Source organism: Giardia intestinalis, chromosome 5 (genome assembly GCF_000002435.2).
Source record: "Giardia intestinalis strain WB C6 chromosome 5, whole genome shotgun sequence".
NCBI lineage: Eukaryota > Fornicata > Diplomonadida > Hexamitidae > Giardia > Giardia duodenalis.
The window spans coordinates 1,222,611-1,247,236 of record NC_051860.1 but is presented as its reverse complement, the minus strand read 5'-3'; the positions used below and the strand labels follow the sequence as shown (position 1 = coordinate 1,247,236).

The 24,626-nt window shown below is 51.4% G+C and overlaps 4 protein-coding genes across 4 annotated transcripts; 2 read left to right on the top strand and 2 right to left on the bottom strand.

Moving 5' to 3' along the window:
- Positions 1 to 12: 12 nt before the first annotated feature.
- Positions 13 to 1,833, top strand: GL50803_0016573 (uncharacterized protein; the record flags this gene model as incomplete). Its single annotated transcript, XM_001705452.1, has 1 exon — positions 13 to 1,833. One exon carries the CDS (start codon positions 13 to 15, stop codon positions 1,831 to 1,833), a length of 1,821 nt encoding a protein of 606 aa, XP_001705504.1.
- Positions 1,834 to 1,913: 80 nt separating this feature from the next.
- On the bottom strand, positions 1,914 to 2,450 carry GL50803_0016572 (N-terminal acetyltransferase B complex catalytic subunit; the record flags this gene model as incomplete). Its single annotated transcript, XM_001705453.1, has 1 exon — positions 1,914 to 2,450. The coding sequence occupies one exon, from the start codon at positions 2,448 to 2,450 to the stop codon at positions 1,914 to 1,916; it is 537 nt and encodes a 178-aa protein (XP_001705505.1).
- A 6,216-nt stretch (positions 2,451 to 8,666) lies between these two features.
- On the top strand, positions 8,667 to 15,548 carry GL50803_0050070 (VSP; the record flags this gene model as incomplete). The annotated part of the gene is made up of 1 exon (XM_038046130.1): positions 8,667 to 15,548. The coding sequence occupies one exon, from the start codon at positions 8,667 to 8,669 to the stop codon at positions 15,546 to 15,548; it is 6,882 nt and encodes a 2,293-aa protein (XP_037902185.1).
- Positions 15,549 to 18,206: 2,658 nt separating this feature from the next.
- Positions 18,207 to 18,824, bottom strand: GL50803_00112207 (VSP; the record flags this gene model as incomplete). Its single annotated transcript, XM_001705458.1, has 1 exon — positions 18,207 to 18,824. One exon carries the CDS (start codon positions 18,822 to 18,824, stop codon positions 18,207 to 18,209), a length of 618 nt encoding a protein of 205 aa, XP_001705510.1.
- Between the last annotated feature and the right edge of the window lie 5,802 nt (positions 18,825 to 24,626).

Sequence of the window (24,626 nt, the reverse complement as noted above, 5' to 3'; positions counted from 1 at the left end):
GCGTTGTTGAGTATGTGGGCCTTAAATAGCACCGATGCAAGCCGCCGGAATCGTAGCACGCTGCTCTTCTCCATTATGGATCCAATGGAGGGGCTCCTCCCTGGTGCCGAGCGAAGCGACGACGATGGTTTCTGCATAGACGACCTGGACGACTATCAGCTATTTGACAACATTGCCGCTTATTCTGGGGATTTTTCAGACAATAGTTCAGCGGCTCGAGGCGATCTAGAAGAACGCTCCCAGCAGCAAAAGGGCACAAAGAGGGGTCCTTCTCGGCGTGGAAGGGCTAATGAGAAAAAGGATAAGCCTTGCCCTGCTAAGGAAACTCCGTGCAGGAAGCCAAAATCGCGTGCAGAGCCGTCCTACAAGGTCGTCTACTCGGAGAAAGGGTCCCGCAACGCAACCAAGTTAAACACCCCTACAAAGGCCACACGTCCACGCAAGGAGTCACTTGCTCCTTCGGACTTCTATCACGAAGGCTACAGCTTTGAATTGGACCCAGAACTTTTCTGTGCGGTCTCCAGCCGCATTGAGGAAAGCACCTCGGCCTCGTGCCAGAAGTGGCACGAGAGGACAAAGAAACCGGTTTTTTCTCCACGTAGAAAGAGTAGTGTAGCTTCGGAAGATGATGAGCGAGCGTCTATTACCAAGAGCGGCCATCTCCGTGGGTATAGTGGGCAGCGACACCATCGCTCCTGCCTCCACGACTTTCTCACGCCAACTGCTTGTCAGCATTCGTCTGTGCGGAGCCCACAGCGTATGTCCACCATTCGCGAGTCCCCCGAAGAGTCTGTGGCGTCTCGTTACGGCACAATCCAAAAGCTTCCACCGAGCAAATTCACAAATAGCCCTGCACCGGGTTTGGGAGCAGAGCCCTCAGGGTTTACTCCTCCAGCGACCCTAATTGAGAAGGCCAAGCATCTTATCCTTTACACAATTCATGTTCTTGGTGCAGCACTCTGGTCCGACGACAACACATCCATCGACAGAGTCTATACTCTCACCTCTGGAAAGGTGATTATTGCAGCACCACCCCTCTTACAAGTTTTGCTTAAGGAAGAGCCTTATCTTGCCACTGGAGTCTTGTTCTTTGTTGTATGGGTTCTTGTTGCTGCGCTGTTTAAAGTGCTTTCTGCGTTTCACACTCTCTACAAATTGCTTATCAAGCCGCCTCTCATAATCCTCCTCTTTCTGGCCTCACGGCTTAGGCATCTGATTTATAGCCTCTGTGCAGCGAGTCTTGTGTATCTTATTTTGAGCCTCGTGGATTATACAGAGATGCTGCGGCACAATGAGCTAGTGGATGAGGAAGACCCATTTATGTTTATCACCAATGGGAGTGTTGAGAATATCGACTTTGCACATTTGAAAACAATCACTCCCGAGGAGATGCTGGCAATGGTGAGGCATCTACGTATCATGCTTCTGTTTCCCACCGAGATAATCCGTCGATTCTATGACGGGTTCGATCAAATATACATTCCAAAAAGGCCGGATGTCCTTATTGACATTGTCTTTTGGTCTGTTGGAGTTGGGAGCTGGATCGTTAGCACCTGTGTGTCATATTTCTATCATCTCTTTTTCCACGTCGTCTTCATTTTCATGGCATCTTTCCCTGTGGTTAGGACGAAGCGTGCAAAGTTTAAGTATGTTCAAACTTACTATGCAACCATCGTCTCTCTCATCATCGTATCTCTGGGCACCATACTTTCTATTATTAAGATACCAGGGCTTACCAAAGCTACGAATTGGATCAGTTCTCTCTCGTTTCTAGTCTTCTTCGTGGGCGGTGCAGCGCGGATCACAAGCTACCTCTTAAAGCGTAGGCTCTGAAGTAACTGCGTACTATACTCTTTCGGGTAAGTTTACGCGAGCAATGGTAGATCGCTTTCAAAAGGCAATCGGATAAATGTTTACAAAGGATAGTCTATCCATTTATTTATGATCCCCTGGCCCTTTGGTGTGCGCTCACTGACACGTGTGGGATCGGCGAATAGCGAGTGTCGCATATCGAGTCCGTCTTCTTTATCGTAATACTTCCTGATCCTCCGGTACACAACGTAGTTCAGATTCTGATAGACGGAGATTGCGGTGGAATTTGTGGCCTTTACGAAGAGATCGCAGAAGGTGCAGTTAAATGCTCTTCCAATGTCGTTTTCGAGGCGGTCAATGAGAGAGCGGGAGACGCCCTGGCGCCTATATTCTGGTGCGACAGTCACTGCACTAATGTGAACGTGGTACTCATTCTTTTCGGCATATCCTTCGTCCTTAGCAATCATGTAGCCCTTGATCCCACCGGTTGCTGAGGAATAGACATAGCATTGCTCTGCAAATCTGGAAAGGTAAGTATTGTAGAATCGTGGGTTGAAAGTGACGGTAAAGGGGTCGTTCTGGATGTGTGTAACAGAAAACAGATCGTCAGCATTCATTCTTCTATGAAAAGACACCATGAAGATTTATTTAAGACTTGAAATTCTGTCAAAGGATATCAGAGACCCCACTTTTACTACAAAGTAATGGCAATTTACAGCACCTTAGTTGAGTGAGGAAGGTTTAGATGGATGTGGTGGCCTGTGCCTTTTTGAAGGGGCTGTTTACAACGCTACCCAAAAGCCATATGATTTCGACTTGAATCAAGAGCTTGTTGCCACGTTCTTATAGGTAAAAACAGTCAGTTGTACAGTAAGAGGGCATATTTCCTATCTATGTACAGAGGAATTAAAACAGGCCTGCTTAGCAAGCAACCTAGAACGATATAAGGCTATAGCTACTCTGTAGTGCCAGTGCGAACACACCCTATTTGCAAGAAGCTTCACTAGAGTAACAGTCCAAGCCGACCCCCTAGCGGACGCGGGGCCACCTGGCCGAATGGGCCCAGACCCTCCTGGAGCGGGGGCCCGTCCAGGCCTTTGCAGCTGAAGGCAGAAGCGGGCCCGGCAACGTACCCTGCACACAGCCGCGGTCCAGCTGTCTTCCGGGGGAGCAGGCGTGCATTTCGTTGGACCAGAAGGAGCGGAAGACGCGGAGTTGGAACAAACAGGCCGCAGGCCAAGCTCTGATAGGCACCTTTTGTAGTCAGGGATGCTGTTGGTTTCTAGTGGGGTCTGCCACGAAACAGGCAGAATCCGGCTAGACGCTGTACAAACGACGCACAAACGTCAGAGAAGGACAGCCTATGGAAGGGCGTAGATAAACCGATACCTGCATATCCGGAAAAGACTTGTCAACACACACTGAGTCTGCACCAGATACGCCCGTACAGCATAAGAAGCAGGTAGCTGCCATGGTCTGTCCATACTGATCAAGATATCTCCTAAAGTGGGATGAACAGCGAGCTCTAGCCATGATGGCCTGCTCATCTACCCGGACGGCCCCAGTCCAGTCTCTTCTTTGGCGATGTAACCATGAATTCTACAACTATTGTGTCAGGGAAGACATCTAATGAGACATGGCAAGGCAACACAGCTTGTGCTAATCTGCATGCAATGCATGTCCTGTGCTTCTAGGTCGCTAGATGAGATAAGCTCAAGCATGCATGCTCTAGCTATGTACAGACTATGTCAATAACTTTATCGAGCAAACGATGCCAGTCAGCAGCAAATAGATACAGGCGCAGGCTATGATGTCTGGTAGATGCTGCTAATTTATGCAGAAAGGCGGAGCAAGTCACTGGCTAACAAAGTATCGTAGCACATGTCATGCTGAAAACCCGAATGTCGCTAGTCCAGGGCAGAGACGAGTCACTACAGGAGCAAGATTAATGAGCAAACATTTACGGTGATACCATTCCTCTAGTAGAATCTGCGATACACCTAACGCTAAACGAGCTAGCCAGAAATCTGATATATTTACCTTTCTGTGCTCTTCACACCTAGCGTATAACACTTACAGTATATCAGAAGTGGGTCCTATCGAAATCAAGACATTATGCTACTCGCGTACAAAGTAAGCAACTGGAGAACTAATTGCATAGAGTATTTACTCTTTTCGATAAAGATTCAAATATGTTGGGATAACTAAGCAGCCTGGTCTATAGTAGCTTTCGCATGTGCACGTAGCGTATAGCGTTTGGGAAACAAAGACCCGCACTTCACACGAGGCAAGCTAGAACCCGCGGGCTTAAGGCTCGAAGATGAATAGTTGACAATGCCCATAGTCAGGCACAGAAGCTGCTATTTTGCATGTCTGCAACTGACTTCATAGGCGGAGAATGAGATATGACAGCCTAGGTAAGCGTGCCAATAATAAGTACCCCGGCATACTTTCGATTGCAATAGTCGAAGAACCCATCCAGAATTCCCTGCAACCACCAGATTAGCGTACTGGGTCGATATTATTTCAGGTAGTACTCACTTGTAAGCTATTCTAGGAAGTGACATAGCATAATAGTCTAAGGTATCCTGGACCGTGCCACGCCTTCTGAAAAACGATACTTGTGCAATTGAGAGACGAAGTATGCCAGAGGCTTTGTAACAACCCCAGAGGCGATCATCTTAAGCTAGTGCCATAGTACACTAGCATAGTGGCTCACTTGCTTTCATAGATCTTACGGCCTATAGCAAGGATGTGCAAAGAATCAATAATATTAGAATGGCAGTGCATAAGGCATGTTATATCTTTACAAAAACGTGCACCAATTAGAGAATTGAACCAGTATTACCTACCCATCATAGAATTGGAAACCGATTTAAGGAAATGCAGAATTACAGAACCATGCAATATCTTTCTCCAGCCGATGGCATAGAGTGAAAAACAGCTCTATAGGCCAAGTACAAAATAGTTTGGCTTTATTGGGGGTTTAAAGACCCAGCGGGTCACACCAAAAAGCATAGCCCTTTAGGCCCTACTTTTCAAGCTGTCTTGGTAGTTGCATCTCTGGAAAGGCCAATTTTCTATCCACTGGTCCAGTACACGGGCGTAGACTAGCTGGCATACCTCATAAGAAAGGACTATAAAGAAAGTATCAACAGGTCTTACGATCGAAGCGTAGCATTATCTATCTTAAATGAATGTGCACAGTGATTAGCTAACCCTTTGCTGCAGTTTTAAGCCAGTCGATAGCCTGAATTCCGCTAGTGTTATGTATTATTCTTTGCGGTATGCACCAGGTGCGTTAATGTCATATAAAAGGGCACTGCATAGATTTTCTAGCACACCCTAAAAATGGTAGCTTGCTGGTTTACCATAAGAAGTGCAGCCTTATTGGATTTTCTATCTGAACTGTTCATACACGTTACTGAGATCGAAATCAGCACCTTTGTATTAGAAGGGAACTTAGGTCAATAGTTCTCTGGTATCTCTGATTTAGCTACATGGTGTTGTTTCCATAGGATAAAGTATCTATTTCTGGTAGGAAGAGTGTGACAACCTTCCTTCTATGCCCTTTATTACCTGTTGCTTTTTGCTTAGTAATAACAGCTCCGTGGCTAGATACCCTGTAGAGTAAGCTGTGCGTACTTCATCTAGGACTTTAAGAACTAAGCACAGAGTAGTCAGACTGAGATAATATTGCAACTTATGCTATTGCCTACTCATCAGGCATGCATTGTGCACTCTCAGAACTATACAAAGAGCAGTCCAACGCACATATAAGGTTAACGTAAAAGTGCACCAGGCATGACTAATACCTTTTGAGTTGTAGTTACTCGATTATATAGTATAACACATTATAACCAAGCACGATGTAGTAAAATCTACCATATAGAAGGGACCAGGGGCTTTTTTTCGATCTCGTCCCTCCTCTAACATCAACAACTCTAAAGATGGGCCCAAAGATAGAGTACGTTGTTAAGCTTGCTGACAACGTGGTGATATGGATGAATACCTAGATTGTCGAACCGATCCAAGTGACTTAAGGAATAACCTAGACCACAGCTGTATCCACACATCCAGAGGGAATTACACCAAACTGGAATAGACATAAGGCAAGCATGTTACTGCTGTGATTGCGAAGGTCATAAGAGTTGCATCCCTAAGTAATTAGAGAGAGGATCAGTTTTATCTTTTGATTCTTTAGGCTTCAAAGAGACATGGTGGAGTAGCACTATGCTATCTGCTGTTCTACCGTACATATAAGATGTACACTATATTTGTTACTAGCGATCTTGTTGGAATGCATAACCTTTTTATTGCCTTACATGGGCCTCAGTCTCCATTTCCAGGTATTCCCAGGGGTATCTCGTGAGCACATTAGCAGCGATGGATAATCCTTAGCCAGTTTTCGATGTCTGTAATTCTATTATTGCTAGAAGAAAAAGAGCTATCAGATCCATACATCCACGTTGCTTTACATATTAGATCCCTCGAGCTTTTCATCAGGCTTGTCTTATGGCTCTATCTATGCTGTTTCATCTTTGAGTCTGGGAAGATCTATCTCAAAATTATCATTCTAACGGTTGCCTATCTTAAGAGGTTTATGTTTACCATATATGTAATATATATTTAGTAGCTCTTAAGATTACTGAATATCATGTTGCTAACTCTATCATTGGCAGCGATATATGCCCATCAACTAACTCATGTAACAGTAACCAGCTTCCACCATCGCGGTTGATCTTGCAGGACTATCTCGAGAGATCACCACATCTAGTGCAAGCTTTATATGCTTCTGTGCACTCCAATGCTATCGTAGTATCTGGGATTTACTGCTAAAAACTTCTAGGTCTAACATTGTGATGGCAATCCTGCAGTGCCATATCATAAGTCAGACAACAAGGCACAGGGGCCATGGATAAAAAGAACAAGGGTATTAACGTGCCGAGATTTATAGCAGTCCAACTCTTGTATGTTTTTGTAATCCTTTGTTAGGATCGAGTGCTTGAATAGTCTCGCAAAATAAGAAAGTGGATCGAGGCCTATTTTCATCCGTGTTCCTGTGAAGGTCTATTCCGAAGATCTTGGAGGCTTGAACGCTTCTACCACATAAAAATCTATTGTACTTATAGGTGCCTTACTAGATCACCCCAGCGACCGATACCCTCGCAATGTCCATGACTCCGGGACATACGTCTTGTAGTGATGCTAGTGCTAAGACGTCAAAATGTAAAGTTTGTCTATACTAAGCTCTAGAAATTATGCTACCTGGAGATGCTTCCTCAGAAGCATGTTTTTCAATTCAACGTACAATTACCTTGCTTCATAGGAATACCTTACTTCATATTGGCCTTTCCCCATGGAATCAGCTCTACTAGGAAACTCTGAGCCAATACTGAATTCTGGTTATCACCCCTGCCATCCCAGCCAAATGGGTAGAAGCCTTGCCCTGATAATCCTCTATTGAGTCTACTACCGAAGTCGATGTAATCATTCATTAGAGCTTTTGAATTGGAGATTAGCTGTAATTCAGCTAACTTCCAAGGACTTGTCTTTTCTATAGAGTCAGGGATGTCTATCTCTTGTTCTGGTCTGTGAAATGCATTATTGCAGTGATTATATCTTTTTTGAGACACGCCAGGCTATAACACTTATGTATCACAGATTCTGTTGCCGGCTGATGGTGCACAATTCACGTTTTAGTGACATGTAATTATACCATGACAGGTCTGTGTGGAGCCTACGTACTTTCACATAGCTCGCCTCATTGTGTTTACAGAACACAGGCAAGTGTACTCCCAGTGACAAACATCTCTTCCTGCACTAATCTCATCATAAAGCGACTTGTACTAAGCTCAAGGATCATGTAAACACCTTTATGGTGTACTTGCTGCACATAATCTTAACAAGCACGTAACTAGAGTTCTTGGCCGGTAGATCTTGCATCTGCGAATATGGATTGTTTAGATTTGTACCTTTTTTGGCTCAGTACTCATTACAATACTTTACCTACTGCCAGTAATTCTATTAAATAGAACTGAGTCATGTTCAATTTATAGACAGAAAGCAAAAGCTATGCGTCAGGCGATGCGAATTGTCTGAAGCCTGATCCGCTACCGTAAGGTGATCACAGGCACTAGACGCAGTCTTGGCTTATATTTCTTTTTTGACACATCTCTCCTACGGTGAGCAGAGCGTTCTAGCCCATCTTAATCAGGAAGAACGACACTAGAGTACAGCCGAGAATACCAACTAATCGGATTAAGAGGATGCCAGTCTATGCAGAAAATGCTGAGGAGGAAAAGCCCCCAGTAGGCAAGGGGATTAGTGGATAGTTGATACAAGTAAGGTTGCAAGGCCACCCGTGTCGACTGAGAAGCAAAACATGACGGGAACTCGGCGTCGCGTAGTGGCACTCTTAGCTTTCCGTTTCTATTTTCGAAAGAGGCACGAAATGTTTGCTTGGAGGTTTTTGACTATATTCCACGGGGAAACTGTAAAAATCTACACCTAGCGCTAATGTGCATACTATTGTGTGAGTTTTATTCCCTCCCATGATAAGCGAAGCTCAAATACAAGAGCAGTACTGATGAAGCTATATACAAACGACTAGTTAAGGATCCCATAAAATATTATAACTTGCTTTTAATTTTATGTTAACAACTCTACTCCTTTAGGTCAAAGACAGACCTATGCAGTAGGCCATTCTCGACATAGCATACCTTTGTTTTCACTTTCGTTGCTTTACCTGACTTATATAAGATCAATAGTTTTATGTTTTCTTCATTGTTACTAGATTGGTTCAGAGATTAGGTTAAAGGAAAATGGCAATTAAACATGAGTTCTAGACTTTAATGTTATCAGTAATCCCTTTGATATGCACGATAGTGCTAGCAAAGAACATGGCAAAGGCAACGGACTGCAACCCACCGATAGACGGCTGTAGCACGTGCACCGGCACGGGTGACGGACAGACCTGCACGGGCTGTACGGCGGGCGACCAGAAGGTCCAGCCGAACGGAAAGGGCTGCATAGCGGGATGTCCCCCCAACTCGGACGACGTAGGAGGGATCTGCACTTGCAAGAGCACGCACAAGCCGTCAGACAATGGGCAGACGTGTGTCCCGAAAACGGACTGCAACCCACCGATAGACGGCTGTAGCACGTGCACCGGCACGGGTGACGGACAGACCTGCACGGGCTGTACGGCGGGCGACCAGAAGGTCCAGCCGAACGGAAAGGGCTGCATAGCGGGATGTCCCCCCAACTCGGACGACGTAGGAGGGATCTGCACTTGCAAGAGCACGCACAAGCCGTCAGACAATGGGCAGACGTGTGTCCCGAAAACGGACTGCAACCCACCGATAGACGGCTGTAGCACGTGCACCGGCACGGGTGACGGACAGACCTGCACGGGCTGTACGGCGGGCGACCAGAAGGTCCAGCCGAACGGAAAGGGCTGCATAGCGGGATGTCCCCCCAACTCGGACGACGTAGGAGGGATCTGCACTTGCAAGAGCACGCACAAGCCGTCAGACAATGGGCAGACGTGTGTCCCGAAAACGGACTGCAACCCACCGATAGACGGCTGTAGCACGTGCACCGGCACGGGTGACGGACAGACCTGCACGGGCTGTACGGCGGGCGACCAGAAGGTCCAGCCGAACGGAAAGGGCTGCATAGCGGGATGTCCCCCCAACTCGGACGACGTAGGAGGGATCTGCACTTGCAAGAGCACGCACAAGCCGTCAGACAATGGGCAGACGTGTGTCCCGAAAACGGACTGCAACCCACCGATAGACGGCTGTAGCACGTGCACCGGCACGGGTGACGGACAGACCTGCACGGGCTGTACGGCGGGCGACCAGAAGGTCCAGCCGAACGGAAAGGGCTGCATAGCGGGATGTCCCCCCAACTCGGACGACGTAGGAGGGATCTGCACTTGCAAGAGCACGCACAAGCCGTCAGACAATGGGCAGACGTGTGTCCCGAAAACGGACTGCAACCCACCGATAGACGGCTGTAGCACGTGCACCGGCACGGGTGACGGACAGACCTGCACGGGCTGTACGGCGGGCGACCAGAAGGTCCAGCCGAACGGAAAGGGCTGCATAGCGGGATGTCCCCCCAACTCGGACGACGTAGGAGGGATCTGCACTTGCAAGAGCACGCACAAGCCGTCAGACAATGGGCAGACGTGTGTCCCGAAAACGGACTGCAACCCACCGATAGACGGCTGTAGCACGTGCACCGGCACGGGTGACGGACAGACCTGCACGGGCTGTACGGCGGGCGACCAGAAGGTCCAGCCGAACGGAAAGGGCTGCATAGCGGGATGTCCCCCCAACTCGGACGACGTAGGAGGGATCTGCACTTGCAAGAGCACGCACAAGCCGTCAGACAATGGGCAGACGTGTGTCCCGAAAACGGACTGCAACCCACCGATAGACGGCTGTAGCACGTGCACCGGCACGGGTGACGGACAGACCTGCACGGGCTGTACGGCGGGCGACCAGAAGGTCCAGCCGAACGGAAAGGGCTGCATAGCGGGATGTCCCCCCAACTCGGACGACGTAGGAGGGATCTGCACTTGCAAGAGCACGCACAAGCCGTCAGACAATGGGCAGACGTGTGTCCCGAAAACGGACTGCAACCCACCGATAGACGGCTGTAGCACGTGCACCGGCACGGGTGACGGACAGACCTGCACGGGCTGTACGGCGGGCGACCAGAAGGTCCAGCCGAACGGAAAGGGCTGCATAGCGGGATGTCCCCCCAACTCGGACGACGTAGGAGGGATCTGCACTTGCAAGAGCACGCACAAGCCGTCAGACAATGGGCAGACGTGTGTCCCGAAAACGGACTGCAACCCACCGATAGACGGCTGTAGCACGTGCACCGGCACGGGTGACGGACAGACCTGCACGGGCTGTACGGCGGGCGACCAGAAGGTCCAGCCGAACGGAAAGGGCTGCATAGCGGGATGTCCCCCCAACTCGGACGACGTAGGAGGGATCTGCACTTGCAAGAGCACGCACAAGCCGTCAGACAATGGGCAGACGTGTGTCCCGAAAACGGACTGCAACCCACCGATAGACGGCTGTAGCACGTGCACCGGCACGGGTGACGGACAGACCTGCACGGGCTGTACGGCGGGCGACCAGAAGGTCCAGCCGAACGGAAAGGGCTGCATAGCGGGATGTCCCCCCAACTCGGACGACGTAGGAGGGATCTGCACTTGCAAGAGCACGCACAAGCCGTCAGACAATGGGCAGACGTGTGTCCCGAAAACGGACTGCAACCCACCGATAGACGGCTGTAGCACGTGCACCGGCACGGGTGACGGACAGACCTGCACGGGCTGTACGGCGGGCGACCAGAAGGTCCAGCCGAACGGAAAGGGCTGCATAGCGGGATGTCCCCCCAACTCGGACGACGTAGGAGGGATCTGCACTTGCAAGAGCACGCACAAGCCGTCAGACAATGGGCAGACGTGTGTCCCGAAAACGGACTGCAACCCACCGATAGACGGCTGTAGCACGTGCACCGGCACGGGTGACGGACAGACCTGCACGGGCTGTACGGCGGGCGACCAGAAGGTCCAGCCGAACGGAAAGGGCTGCATAGCGGGATGTCCCCCCAACTCGGACGACGTAGGAGGGATCTGCACTTGCAAGAGCACGCACAAGCCGTCAGACAATGGGCAGACGTGTGTCCCGAAAACGGACTGCAACCCACCGATAGACGGCTGTAGCACGTGCACCGGCACGGGTGACGGACAGACCTGCACGGGCTGTACGGCGGGCGACCAGAAGGTCCAGCCGAACGGAAAGGGCTGCATAGCGGGATGTCCCCCCAACTCGGACGACGTAGGAGGGATCTGCACTTGCAAGAGCACGCACAAGCCGTCAGACAATGGGCAGACGTGTGTCCCGAAAACGGACTGCAACCCACCGATAGACGGCTGTAGCACGTGCACCGGCACGGGTGACGGACAGACCTGCACGGGCTGTACGGCGGGCGACCAGAAGGTCCAGCCGAACGGAAAGGGCTGCATAGCGGGATGTCCCCCCAACTCGGACGACGTAGGAGGGATCTGCACTTGCAAGAGCACGCACAAGCCGTCAGACAATGGGCAGACGTGTGTCCCGAAAACGGACTGCAACCCACCGATAGACGGCTGTAGCACGTGCACCGGCACGGGTGACGGACAGACCTGCACGGGCTGTACGGCGGGCGACCAGAAGGTCCAGCCGAACGGAAAGGGCTGCATAGCGGGATGTCCCCCCAACTCGGACGACGTAGGAGGGATCTGCACTTGCAAGAGCACGCACAAGCCGTCAGACAATGGGCAGACGTGTGTCCCGAAAACGGACTGCAACCCACCGATAGACGGCTGTAGCACGTGCACCGGCACGGGTGACGGACAGACCTGCACGGGCTGTACGGCGGGCGACCAGAAGGTCCAGCCGAACGGAAAGGGCTGCATAGCGGGATGTCCCCCCAACTCGGACGACGTAGGAGGGATCTGCACTTGCAAGAGCACGCACAAGCCGTCAGACAATGGGCAGACGTGTGTCCCGAAAACGGACTGCAACCCACCGATAGACGGCTGTAGCACGTGCACCGGCACGGGTGACGGACAGACCTGCACGGGCTGTACGGCGGGCGACCAGAAGGTCCAGCCGAACGGAAAGGGCTGCATAGCGGGATGTCCCCCCAACTCGGACGACGTAGGAGGGATCTGCACTTGCAAGAGCACGCACAAGCCGTCAGACAATGGGCAGACGTGTGTCCCGAAAACGGACTGCAACCCACCGATAGACGGCTGTAGCACGTGCACCGGCACGGGTGACGGACAGACCTGCACGGGCTGTACGGCGGGCGACCAGAAGGTCCAGCCGAACGGAAAGGGCTGCATAGCGGGATGTCCCCCCAACTCGGACGACGTAGGAGGGATCTGCACTTGCAAGAGCACGCACAAGCCGTCAGACAATGGGCAGACGTGTGTCCCGAAAACGGACTGCAACCCACCGATAGACGGCTGTAGCACGTGCACCGGCACGGGTGACGGACAGACCTGCACGGGCTGTACGGCGGGCGACCAGAAGGTCCAGCCGAACGGAAAGGGCTGCATAGCGGGATGTCCCCCCAACTCGGACGACGTAGGAGGGATCTGCACTTGCAAGAGCACGCACAAGCCGTCAGACAATGGGCAGACGTGTGTCCCGAAAACGGACTGCAACCCACCGATAGACGGCTGTAGCACGTGCACCGGCACGGGTGACGGACAGACCTGCACGGGCTGTACGGCGGGCGACCAGAAGGTCCAGCCGAACGGAAAGGGCTGCATAGCGGGATGTCCCCCCAACTCGGACGACGTAGGAGGGATCTGCACTTGCAAGAGCACGCACAAGCCGTCAGACAATGGGCAGACGTGTGTCCCGAAAACGGACTGCAACCCACCGATAGACGGCTGTAGCACGTGCACCGGCACGGGTGACGGACAGACCTGCACGGGCTGTACGGCGGGCGACCAGAAGGTCCAGCCGAACGGAAAGGGCTGCATAGCGGGATGTCCCCCCAACTCGGACGACGTAGGAGGGATCTGCACTTGCAAGAGCACGCACAAGCCGTCAGACAATGGGCAGACGTGTGTCCCGAAAACGGACTGCAACCCACCGATAGACGGCTGTAGCACGTGCACCGGCACGGGTGACGGACAGACCTGCACGGGCTGTACGGCGGGCGACCAGAAGGTCCAGCCGAACGGAAAGGGCTGCATAGCGGGATGTCCCCCCAACTCGGACGACGTAGGAGGGATCTGCACTTGCAAGAGCACGCACAAGCCGTCAGACAATGGGCAGACGTGTGTCCCGAAAACGGACTGCAACCCACCGATAGACGGCTGTAGCACGTGCACCGGCACGGGTGACGGACAGACCTGCACGGGCTGTACGGCGGGCGACCAGAAGGTCCAGCCGAACGGAAAGGGCTGCATAGCGGGATGTCCCCCCAACTCGGACGACGTAGGAGGGATCTGCACTTGCAAGAGCACGCACAAGCCGTCAGACAATGGGCAGACGTGTGTCCCGAAAACGGACTGCAACCCACCGATAGACGGCTGTAGCACGTGCACCGGCACGGGTGACGGACAGACCTGCACGGGCTGTACGGCGGGCGACCAGAAGGTCCAGCCGAACGGAAAGGGCTGCATAGCGGGATGTCCCCCCAACTCGGACGACGTAGGAGGGATCTGCACTTGCAAGAGCACGCACAAGCCGTCAGACAATGGGCAGACGTGTGTCCCGAAAACGGACTGCAACCCACCGATAGACGGCTGTAGCACGTGCACCGGCACGGGTGACGGACAGACCTGCACGGGCTGTACGGCGGGCGACCAGAAGGTCCAGCCGAACGGAAAGGGCTGCATAGCGGGATGTCCCCCCAACTCGGACGACGTAGGAGGGATCTGCACTTGCAAGAGCACGCACAAGCCGTCAGACAATGGGCAGACGTGTGTCCCGAAAACGGACTGCAACCCACCGATAGACGGCTGTAGCACGTGCACCGGCACGGGTGACGGACAGACCTGCACGGGCTGTACGGCGGGCGACCAGAAGGTCCAGCCGAACGGAAAGGGCTGCATAGCGGGATGTCCCCCCAACTCGGACGACGTAGGAGGGATCTGCACTTGCAAGAGCACGCACAAGCCGTCAGACAATGGGCAGACGTGTGTCCCGAAAACGGACTGCAACCCACCGATAGACGGCTGTAGCACGTGCACCGGCACGGGTGACGGACAGACCTGCACGGGCTGTACGGCGGGCGACCAGAAGGTCCAGCCGAACGGAAAGGGCTGCATAGCGGGATGTCCCCCCAACTCGGACGACGTAGGAGGGATCTGCACTTGCAAGAGCACGCACAAGCCGTCAGACAATGGGCAGACGTGTGTCCCGAAAACGGACTGCAACCCACCGATAGACGGCTGTAGCACGTGCACCGGCACGGGTGACGGACAGACCTGCACGGGCTGTACGGCGGGCGACCAGAAGGTCCAGCCGAACGGAAAGGGCTGCATAGCGGGATGTCCCCCCAACTCGGACGACGTAGGAGGGATCTGCACTTGCAAGAGCACGCACAAGCCGTCAGACAATGGGCAGACGTGTGTCCCGAAAACGGACTGCAACCCACCGATAGACGGCTGTAGCACGTGCACCGGCACGGGTGACGGACAGACCTGCACGGGCTGTACGGCGGGCGACCAGAAGGTCCAGCCGAACGGAAAGGGCTGCATAGCGGGATGTCCCCCCAACTCGGACGACGTAGGAGGGATCTGCACTTGCAAGAGCACGCACAAGCCGTCAGACAATGGGCAGACGTGTGTCCCGAAAACGGACTGCAACCCACCGATAGACGGCTGTAGCACGTGCACCGGCACGGGTGACGGACAGACCTGCACGGGCTGTACGGCGGGCGACCAGAAGGTCCAGCCGAACGGAAAGGGCTGCATAGCGGGATGTCCCCCCAACTCGGACGACGTAGGAGGGATCTGCACTTGCAAGAGCACGCACAAGCCGTCAGACAATGGGCAGACGTGTGTCCCTTCTAATACCAACAAGAGTAGCGGCCTTTCTACCGGCGCCATCGCGGGCATCGCCGTGGCCGCTGTCATCGTCGTCGGGGGGCTCGTCGGCTTCCTCTGCTGGTGGTTCCTCTGCCGGGGCAAGGCGTAGATGCGTACTTAGGTAGTAAACGCGTCACTGTATATGGTTTATTACACTCTGCTGCTGGGCTAACCTGAGGACGTTGTCCAGAGATCGTGCGGGCGATCCTGCTCAAGCTCTGACCAGTCCAGGAACGAGGGCTGGTTGCGAATAACATAACAAGAGAGTCCTCTCCAGTGATGCATCTAGAGCCTGGGCATTCCTCGACCGCTCTACGGGGGTGTGCTCAGTCTGGGTGTGCACGTCGGCCCTTTCGGGGTTCAGGCCTTCTCGCAGACTCTCTGCTCTACCGGCGGTGACTCTCCTTGGTCTTCCTTCGTGGTGGGTGGAGCTCTGGCCGCCGTCTTTTTTAGATGCTCCCGTCTGTCAGGGGCTGCCATCGGGGCTCTCCACTGGCCGCCCCTCGGTGTCCGTCCGGCTGTGGTTCTGGGTCAGCGCTCTACAGTCGCGGTTACCTGGGTCTCAGCGGGCCAGCTGGTGGGGAGGCGGGGGGCGGTGTTGTATGTGCCCCTGGATCTGGCGGACCAGTGGAGTAGTGACTGTGGTGACTGGAGGCTATCCCTTTGTGACTCACCCCTCTGTGTGCTCGTGGTCTGTGAGTGCCTCCACCCAGACAACCCTCAGGAGCCGTGCACACCGGGACAGAGAGGATGACCAAGGGGAGTCAAGCAGCCCTGCCATGAGGGTGCACAGCAACCAGCCTGGGCTGTAGAGTCTGCTCGAGCGATGTAGTGGCAGACGACTCCCTCTGACAGTAACCCTGGTGACTGCACTGGCCTGCTCTCGAGGCTGAGTGACAGTGTATACAGATGGACATGAGTGCAGGAGGACCATCCACACACGGACAGACTGTGTGGACCCAGAGAGGACTGGAGTCTGCTCGGGACACGCTGACTATGTGCCCCCATACGAGAGTACCAGGCAACCACCCGAGCACCCGAGAGGCAGCAACAGACACGGGCACCAGAGATCCCCAGCCAGACAGCTGCCATGCTCATCCACAGGGGCATCAGAGGGCCAGGTGGGGTCACCCTCACAATCAGGGCCTGATAGGAAGCCAGAGGACTCAAACACTACAGCAGACCCAAGGGAGGCACGCTCCAGGCAGGTGAGCAGTGGCAGAGCCCTGACAGCTGCCAGCCTCTCCATGACACCCAGGCAGGCACGACTCACCGAAGACTCTGCTGGCCTCGACTGCCTCTATCAATGACCCGAGGGGGCAGCAGCCAGAGGAGTGAGGAGGCCTTCGGATGACACAAGAGGCCCGGCTGTCCAGCAGACGATGGAGCACAGGTGGCCTCTGAGCACCATAAGGCACAGAGCCGACCATCAGAGTGATGCCCGATCACAGAGACGACCACCAGCACCCTCCACCGCACTCTGAGGCTGTCAATCATCCCACTGCCTCTCATAGCAGACCTCCTTGGGGGCAGTGCAGTGGGTCCCAGCTCATGCAGGAGGGTGCACGCCTCCCTCAGTATAGGATGCCCCGACTCTCCCCGAGGGGTCATCAGAGCCATGAGAGGTGTCAAGGTCCTGGTGGATCACACCGGGAGCTCCCGAGGGCACAGCAGGTGATGTTGGGTGACCCTCAGCGTGCTTCTCTCTGCTGGTAGAGCATCTTGAGACCAAGGAGGATCACCCCTGCCTACGGATGATACACATCGCTCCATGACAAGGACCCACCAGGAGCAGCACAGCTGGCCACGGGGACAGTGCAGTTACCAGTGCCCCACCATGCCAGTCTTCGATGAACATCACACTAGAGGCCTGAGAGAACCCCATCCCATCCACAGGCTCATCCATGCCCCTGCTGGCCCAAGGTGAACTACCCCCGTCGAGGCACTGGACAGGGCATACCAGGGGCTCAGCAGACCCGCACAGAGCATCAGCGAGCAACAGGAGGGGCTGCGATGGCCTGCCTCAACCCTCACGCACCAGCCAGACAGAGAGGCAGTACTGCCTGAGATAAGGGGCCAAGGGAGGCGCTCAGTCAGGGGGACACGACACGATCGTCGGTGCCTCTGTCTCAGAGAGTGCAACGAAGGCTGGGGATCAGACACAGCCACCTTAGCAAACAGAACGGGGATCACCCACCACCGCAATGACCCACCGGTTCCAGAGGCACATACAAGCACCCCCCACCTCACCCCCCACCAGTCCCCTCCAGCCTCACCGCCCCATACCCCGCCTCCCCACCAGCTGGCCCGCTGAGACCCAGGTAACCGCGACTGTAGAGCGCTGACCCAGAACCACAGCCGGACGGACACCGAGGGGCGGCCAGTGGAGAGCCCCGATGGCAGCCCCTGACAGACGGGAGCATCTAAAAAAGACGGCGGCCAGAGCTCCACCCACCACGAAGGAAGACCAAGGAGAGTCACCGCCGGTAGAGCAGAGAGTCTGCGAGAAGGCCTGAACCCCGAAAGGGCCGACGTGCACACCCAGACTGAGCACACCCCCGTAGAGCGGTCGAGGAATGCCCAGGCTCTAGATGCATCACTGGAGAGGACTCTCTTGTTATGTTATTCGCAACCAGCCCTCGTTCCTGGACTGGTCAGAGCTTGAGCAGGATCGCCCGCACGATCTCTGGACAACGTCCTCAGGTTAGCCCAGCAGCAGAGTGTAATAAACCATATACAGTGACGCGTTTACTACCTAAGTACGCATCTACGCCTTGCCCCGGCAGAGGAACCACCAGCAGAGGAAGCCGACGAGCCCCCCGACGACGATGACAGCGGCCACGGCGATGCCCGCGATGGCGCCGGTAGAAAGGCCGCTACTCTTGTTGGTATTAGAAGGGACACACGTCTGCCCATTGTCTGACGGCTTGTGCGTGCTCTTGCAAGTGCAGATCCCTCCTACGTCGTCCGAGTTGGGGGGACATCCCGCTATGCAGCCCTTTCCGTTCGGCTGGACCTTCTGGTCGCCCGCCGTACAGCCCGTGCAGGTCTGTCCGTCACCCGTGCCGGTGCACGTGCTACAGCCGTCTATCGGTGGGTTGCAGTCCGTTTTCGGGACACACGTCTGCCCATTGTCTGACGGCTTGTGCGTGCTCTTGCAAGTGCAGATCCCTCCTACGTCGTCCGAGTTGGGGGGACATCCCGCTATGCAGCCCTTTCCGTTCGGCTGGACCTTCTGGTCGCCCGCCGTACAGCCCGTGCAGGTCTGTCCGTCACCCGTGCCGGTGCACGTGCTACAGCCGTCTATCGGTGGGTTGCAGTCCGTTGCCTTTGCCATGTTCTTTGCTAGCACTATCGTGCATATCAAAGGGATTACTGATAACATTAAAGTCTAGAACTCATGTTTAATTGCCATTTTCCTTTAACCTAATCTCTGAACCAATCTAGTAACAATGAAGAAAACATAAAACTATTGATCTTATATAAGTCAGGTAAAGCAACGAAAGTGAAAACAAAGGTATGCTATGTCGAGAATGGCCTACTGCATAGGTCTGTCTTTGACCTAAAGGAGTAGAGTTGTTAACATAAAATTAAAAGCAAGTTATAATATTTTATGGGATCCTTAACTAGTCGTTTGTATATAGCTTCATCAGTACTGCTCTTGTATTTGAGCTTCGCTTATCATGGGAGGGAATAAAACTCACACAATAGTATGCACATTAGCGCTAGGTGTAGATTTTTACAGTTTCCCCGTGGAATATAGTCAAAAACCTCCAAGCAAACATTTCGTGCCTCTTTCGAAAATAGAAACGGAAAGCTAAGAGTGCCACTACGCGACGCCGAGTTCCCGTCATGTTTTGCTTCTCAGTCGACACGGGTGGCCTTGCAACCTTACTTGTATCAACTATCCACTAATCCCCTTGCCTACTGGGGGCTTTTCCTCCTCAGCATTTTCTGCATAGACTGGCATCCTCTTAATCCGATTAGTTGGTATTCTCGGCTGTACTCTAGTGTCGTTCTTCCTGATTAAGATGGGCTAGAACGCTCTGCTCACCGTAGGAGAGATGTGTCAAAAAAGAAATATAAGCCAAGACTGCGTCTAGTGCCTGTGATCACCTTACGGTAGCGGATCAGGCTTCAGACAATTCGCATCGCCTGACGCATAGCTTTTGCTTTCTGTCTATAAATTGAACATGACTCAGTTCTATTTAATAGAATTACTGGCAGTAGGTAAAGTATTGTAATGAGTACTGAGCCAAAAAAGGTACAAATCTAAACAATCCATATTCGCAGATGCAAGATCTACCGGCCAAGAACTCTAGTTACGTGCTTGTTAAGATTATGTGCAGCAAGTACACCATAAAGGTGTTTACATGATCCTTGAGCTTAGTACAAGTCGCTTTATGATGAGATTAGTGCAGGAAGAGATGTTTGTCACTGGGAGTACACTTGCCTGTGTTCTGTAAACACAATGAGGCGAGCTATGTGAAAGTACGTAGGCTCCACACAGACCTGTCATGGTATAATTACATGTCACTAAAACGTGAATTGTGCACCATCAGCCGGCAACAGAATCTGTGATACATAAGTGTTATAGCCTGGCGTGTCTCAAAAAAGATATAATCACTGCAATAATGCATTTCACAGACCAGAACAAGAGATAGACATCCCTGACTCTATAGAAAAGACAAGTCCTTGGAAGTTAGCTGAATTACAGCTAATCTCCAATTCAAAAGCTCTAATGAATGATTACATCGACTTCGGTAGTAGACTCAATAGAGGATTATCAGGGCAAGGCTTCTACCCATTTGGCTGGGATGGCAGGGGTGATAACCAGAATTCAGTATTGGCTCAGAGTTTCCTAGTAGAGCTGATTCCATGGGGAAAGGCCAATATGAAGTAAGGTATTCCTATGAAGCAAGGTAATTGTACGTTGAATTGAAAAACATGCTTCTGAGGAAGCATCTCCAGGTAGCATAATTTCTAGAGCTTAGTATAGACAAACTTTACATTTTGACGTCTTAGCACTAGCATCACTACAAGACGTATGTCCCGGAGTCATGGACATTGCGAGGGTATCGGTCGCTGGGGTGATCTAGTAAGGCACCTATAAGTACAATAGATTTTTATGTGGTAGAAGCGTTCAAGCCTCCAAGATCTTCGGAATAGACCTTCACAGGAACACGGATGAAAATAGGCCTCGATCCACTTTCTTATTTTGCGAGACTATTCAAGCACTCGATCCTAACAAAGGATTACAAAAACATACAAGAGTTGGACTGCTATAAATCTCGGCACGTTAATACCCTTGTTCTTTTTATCCATGGCCCCTGTGCCTTGTTGTCTGACTTATGATATGGCACTGCAGGATTGCCATCACAATGTTAGACCTAGAAGTTTTTAGCAGTAAATCCCAGATACTACGATAGCATTGGAGTGCACAGAAGCATATAAAGCTTGCACTAGATGTGGTGATCTCTCGAGATAGTCCTGCAAGATCAACCGCGATGGTGGAAGCTGGTTACTGTTACATGAGTTAGTTGATGGGCATATATCGCTGCCAATGATAGAGTTAGCAACATGATATTCAGTAATCTTAAGAGCTACTAAATATATATTACATATATGGTAAACATAAACCTCTTAAGATAGGCAACCGTTAGAATGATAATTTTGAGATAGATCTTCCCAGACTCAAAGATGAAACAGCATAGATAGAGCCATAAGACAAGCCTGATGAAAAGCTCGAGGGATCTAATATGTAAAGCAACGTGGATGTATGGATCTGATAGCTCTTTTTCTTCTAGCAATAATAGAATTACAGACATCGAAAACTGGCTAAGGATTATCCATCGCTGCTAATGTGCTCACGAGATACCCCTGGGAATACCTGGAAATGGAGACTGAGGCCCATGTAAGGCAATAAAAAGGTTATGCATTCCAACAAGATCGCTAGTAACAAATATAGTGTACATCTTATATGTACGGTAGAACAGCAGATAGCATAGTGCTACTCCACCATGTCTCTTTGAAGCCTAAAGAATCAAAAGATAAAACTGATCCTCTCTCTAATTACTTAGGGATGCAACTCTTATGACCTTCGCAATCACAGCAGTAACATGCTTGCCTTATGTCTATTCCAGTTTGGTGTAATTCCCTCTGGATGTGTGGATATAGCTGTGGTCTAGGTTATTCCTTAAGTCACTTGGATCGGTTCGACAATCTAGGTATTCATCCATATCACCACGTTGTCAGCAAGCTTAACAACGTACTCTATCTTTGGGCCCATCTTTAGAGTTGTTGATGTTAGAGGAGGGACGAGATCGAAAAAAAGCCCCTGGTCCCTTCTATATGGTAGATTTTACTACATCGTGCTTGGTTATAATGTGTTATACTATATAATCGAGTAACTACAACTCAAAAGGTATTAGTCATGCCTGGTGCACTTTTACGTTAACCTTATATGTGCGTTGGACTGCTCTTTGTATAGTTCTGAGAGTGCACAATGCATGCCTGATGAGTAGGCAATAGCATAAGTTGCAATATTATCTCAGTCTGACTACTCTGTGCTTAGTTCTTAAAGTCCTAGATGAAGTACGCACAGCTTACTCTACAGGGTATCTAGCCACGGAGCTGTTATTACTAAGCAAAAAGCAACAGGTAATAAAGGGCATAGAAGGAAGGTTGTCACACTCTTCCTACCAGAAATAGATACTTTATCCTATGGAAACAACACCATGTAGCTAAATCAGAGATACCAGAGAACTATTGACCTAAGTTCCCTTCTAATACAAAGGTGCTGATTTCGATCTCAGTAACGTGTATGAACAGTTCAGATAGAAAATCCAATAAGGCTGCACTTCTTATGGTAAACCAGCAAGCTACCATTTTTAGGGTGTGCTAGAAAATCTATGCAGTGCCCTTTTATATGACATTAACGCACCTGGTGCATACCGCAAAGAATAATACATAACACTAGCGGAATTCAGGCTATCGACTGGCTTAAAACTGCAGCAAAGGGTTAGCTAATCACTGTGCACATTCATTTAAGATAGATAATGCTACGCTTCGATCGTAAGACCTGTTGATACTTTCTTTATAGTCCTTTCTTATGAGGTATGCCAGCTAGTCTACGCCCGTGTACTGGACCAGTGGATAGAAAATTGGCCTTTCCAGAGATGCAACTACCAAGACAGCTTGAAAAGTAGGGCCTAAAGGGCTATGCTTTTTGGTGTGACCCGCTGGGTCTTTAAACCCCCAATAAAGCCAAACTATTTTGTACTTGGCCTATAGAGCTGTTTTTCACTCTATGCCATCGGCTGGAGAAAGATATTGCATGGTTCTGTAATTCTGCATTTCCTTAAATCGGTTTCCAATTCTATGATGGGTAGGTAATACTGGTTCAATTCTCTAATTGGTGCACGTTTTTGTAAAGATATAACATGCCTTATGCACTGCCATTCTAATATTATTGATTCTTTGCACATCCTTGCTATAGGCCGTAAGATCTATGAAAGCAAGTGAGCCACTATGCTAGTGTACTATGGCACTAGCTTAAGATGATCGCCTCTGGGGTTGTTACAAAGCCTCTGGCATACTTCGTCTCTCAATTGCACAAGTATCGTTTTTCAGAAGGCGTGGCACGGTCCAGGATACCTTAGACTATTATGCTATGTCACTTCCTAGAATAGCTTACAAGTGAGTACTACCTGAAATAATATCGACCCAGTACGCTAATCTGGTGGTTGCAGGGAATTCTGGATGGGTTCTTCGACTATTGCAATCGAAAGTATGCCGGGGTACTTATTATTGGCACGCTTACCTAGGCTGTCATATCTCATTCTCCGCCTATGAAGTCAGTTGCAGACATGCAAAATAGCAGCTTCTGTGCCTGACTATGGGCATTGTCAACTATTCATCTTCGAGCCTTAAGCCCGCGGGTTCTAGCTTGCCTCGTGTGAAGTGCGGGTCTTTGTTTCCCAAACGCTATACGCTACGTGCACATGCGAAAGCTACTATAGACCAGGCTGCTTAGTTATCCCAACATATTTGAATCTTTATCGAAAAGAGTAAATACTCTATGCAATTAGTTCTCCAGTTGCTTACTTTGTACGCGAGTAGCATAATGTCTTGATTTCGATAGGACCCACTTCTGATATACTGTAAGTGTTATACGCTAGGTGTGAAGAGCACAGAAAGGTAAATATATCAGATTTCTGGCTAGCTCGTTTAGCGTTAGGTGTATCGCAGATTCTACTAGAGGAATGGTATCACCGTAAATGTTTGCTCATTAATCTTGCTCCTGTAGTGACTCGTCTCTGCCCTGGACTAGCGACATTCGGGTTTTCAGCATGACATGTGCTACGATACTTTGTTAGCCAGTGACTTGCTCCGCCTTTCTGCATAAATTAGCAGCATCTACCAGACATCATAGCCTGCGCCTGTATCTATTTGCTGCTGACTGGCATCGTTTGCTCGATAAAGTTATTGACATAGTCTGTACATAGCTAGAGCATGCATGCTTGAGCTTATCTCATCTAGCGACCTAGAAGCACAGGACATGCATTGCATGCAGATTAGCACAAGCTGTGTTGCCTTGCCATGTCTCATTAGATGTCTTCCCTGACACAATAGTTGTAGAATTCATGGTTACATCGCCAAAGAAGAGACTGGACTGGGGCCGTCCGGGTAGATGAGCAGGCCATCATGGCTAGAGCTCGCTGTTCATCCCACTTTAGGAGATATCTTGATCAGTATGGACAGACCATGGCAGCTACCTGCTTCTTATGCTGTACGGGCGTATCTGGTGCAGACTCAGTGTGTGTTGACAAGTCTTTTCCGGATATGCAGGTATCGGTTTATCTACGCCCTTCCATAGGCTGTCCTTCTCTGACGTTTGTGCGTCGTTTGTACAGCGTCTAGCCGGATTCTGCCTGTTTCGTGGCAGACCCCACTAGAAACCAACAGCATCCCTGACTACAAAAGGTGCCTATCAGAGCTTGGCCTGCGGCCTGTTTGTTCCAACTCCGCGTCTTCCGCTCCTTCTGGTCCAACGAAATGCACGCCTGCTCCCCCGGAAGACAGCTGGACCGCGGCTGTGTGCAGGGTACGTTGCCGGGCCCGCTTCTGCCTTCAGCTGCAAAGGCCTGGACGGGCCCCCGCTCCAGGAGGGTCTGGGCCCATTCGG